The sequence below is a fragment of the Montipora capricornis genome, chromosome 8, assembly GCF_036669925.1.
Source record: "Montipora capricornis isolate CH-2021 chromosome 8, ASM3666992v2, whole genome shotgun sequence".
NCBI classification, from domain to species: Eukaryota; Metazoa; Cnidaria; class Anthozoa; order Scleractinia; family Acroporidae; genus Montipora; species Montipora capricornis.
The window spans coordinates 51,330,613-51,333,112 of NC_090890.1; the positions used below are offsets into that span (position 1 = coordinate 51,330,613).

At 41.6% G+C, this 2,500-nt stretch overlaps 1 protein-coding gene across 2 annotated transcripts in view; it reads right to left on the bottom strand.

Annotated features, from left to right (window-relative positions):
* The window catches only part of LOC138013484 (FAD-dependent oxidoreductase domain-containing protein 2-like), a 36,408-nt gene that overhangs the window by 6,618 nt on the left and 27,290 nt on the right, over nucleotides 1-2,500 (bottom strand). For both annotated transcript variants that reach the window (XM_068860569.1, XM_068860570.1), the window contains 4 exons: nucleotides 2,481-2,500; nucleotides 1,403-1,461; nucleotides 986-1,106; nucleotides 507-578 (listed from right to left, as the gene is read on the bottom strand). The exon at nucleotides 2,481-2,500 is cut by the window's right edge and continues 103 nt beyond it. In XM_068860569.1, coding sequence (XP_068716670.1) covers nucleotides 507-578; nucleotides 986-1,106; nucleotides 1,403-1,461; nucleotides 2,481-2,500 — 272 coding nt within the window. The remainder of the gene's footprint in view (nucleotides 1-506; nucleotides 579-985; nucleotides 1,107-1,402; nucleotides 1,462-2,480) is intronic.

Here is a 2,500-nt window from a genome sequence, read left to right on the forward strand (position 1 = left end):
ACCCCCACTGACGTTTCTCTGCTAATTCCTAACATGTCCCAACCTTCACAATGAAGCCCAGCTTTGTTGAAACTGTATCAACCTCGTTCTCAAAAGAGAGATTTGACATCGCGTTCGCGACAAACGTTAAACATTGGACTAAAATTTGCGTTTTGCCAAAATGGAAGAATACAAGTTCATTTCTCCCCTGTTATCTTCAAATAGCAATAGGCTCTTTCAAGTGTAAGTCATGTGTTTTACATGATGATTGAATCCCTCAGGTGGAAAGACTATCTCCATGGCCAAGTACACGGCTCAACCGTTTGTATCTATATGAAATATATGAGACATTCAGTACCCTTTGAGTTCTCCACGCTACTAAGATCTTCTATCCTCCGTGCAAAGAGCCCTTTACGGTAGTGTAAAAGAAAGTGTGGCCTTTTCTTGTAATCTGTTGTTGAAATCTTATGTGTCCGTTCATATTAGAATACCTGCACTTTTACCAACTCGTTTGATATCTTGCATACCTGTGTAACGGAAGCCATGAATGAATCCGCCGGCCGACTTTCGGAAGTCGATAGAATGAGTATTGGTACCGGCTACAGAAGAACCAAAAAAAAAAAAAGAGCCATGTCAAACTCTTTGACCGTACTTTCGATATTCATTGCTTTTGAACGATCGATGGTAAATTTAGATTCCTCTAAAAGCGTCCTCAAGCTACTGTAAAATCCAAGGATAAGCCGAGTTGTGATCTGATTTGATATGAACCCTAACTTCTATGCGAAAGATCTTAACAGTGTAGAGAGCAATCGCAGCCTCAGGCGTTCGAGTCCCGTTACAGCGTGGCGTTTTTTAGTGTTTTTCGCAAGTAGTAAAGTTGCTCCATTTGCTCCTACGACTTTACCCTAATAAGAAAGGTTTCGTATCCGCATTTTTCTTAATATAATTCTCATTAAATTCATCACCAATGCAATTATTAATTTGTTTTTCGCTATTTCCAACTCACCGAAGTAAAGTCCGGGAACCGTAGTTGACTCGTAGTCAGCTTTGATGGATGGGTACTTCTTGGAACGCATGCCTATACATGGCCTCGGTTTGGTTGAATTGTCAAACACGCTAAAATCAAACTAAGGAGACGAAACAACAGCCACTTAAGTGAGAAACTAGGCACTTGCAGACATTTTCTAAACTGAGCAGAAAAGACGGAAATTTTGAAACAGGATGAACGCCCCAGAATGGTGCCAGAATTATGCAGCTGCGTTTTTTGAAGAATTCGTTGCTTTGATAAAGGAAATACAATCTCCAAAAGGCGATGTGGAAGCTGGCGAAAAAGGCGCAGCGAGAGGAATGCACTCATGGCGTGTATGTCCGGCGGGCTATCAAGCGTTTCAATGCAACTTTCAAGGGGCAGGGAAGAACTTACCTTGAAACCCAAGCACCTGATAATGCGGTCATAAGGTTCTCTGACGGCGAAGTTGTCAGCTACATGAGAATAGGTAATACAGAGATAAGGAAGCACTCAAATACACTGAAAATAAAATTGTGCCTTAATCAATGGGGATTAAGGGATGCTCATGCAAAAATACGTGTGATCCTGACGGGATACAGAGTAATGACCTTCCGATTGCTTGATCGGATGCTTTGAAAACGAGTTATGGGTCCGGAGCTTCTTGACGCTTTCGTACATCTGATATACGTCCTTCACACTGCTAGAACTTGGGATACACAATCTACAAGTAGAATGATGTTCTCGTAGCAGGGTTGGCACAGAAACGATTGGAGTATTCGCCTTGTTTTACTCCCGGTCTGAGAGACAGTGTCGTTTTCTTTAATAGTGGTTTTCTAATCTGGGCCAGTTTCTCGAAAGTCCCGGTAAGTCACCCGGTAAGTTCCCGACGAGTTTTCGGGTGTTTCTCCAGTAATCAGGTTTTCCCTGCATCCCAAAAAAGGTCAATACGTAGCTATCACATTGACTCTCGGGAAGGAGTCAACAAATACTGGACCATAATCATGGCCTATGTTGCGTTTCTAGTTTTCTGATTGGTTCGTCACTCAACCCCGGTTATCAGCTCAACTACCGTAAGACCTAATATGGAAACTGACTGATTCAGGTATTCTCAAGCTGGAAAATGATTAGCCTCAATTTCCAAGCCATCCAAGCATTCAGAATTGAATGAAGATTTAGTAAGACAATTATTCCATTCGCGCTTGTTGGATACGAGACTGTTTATAGCCAACTCATATCCAAATAATTGTAAAGTATCAGAAAAACGGAAAAGTTCCTTTTTCACTCCCGCTAACTTATGGGCTCGCATAATCATCGCGGCTTCAGGGTTTGAATTTTAACGACTACAACATGAAATATAGGCCGGTGCATGGAATCATGATCATCAATTCGAAAATACCTCATTAATTAGCCTAGTGGCGTGGACGTTAAAAAAGACAAGGCTAAAATAAAACCAGTAATGGAATTATAACAAGTAATGTTCAGGGCAGCTTACGAGCATTCCCGTTGTCTGAA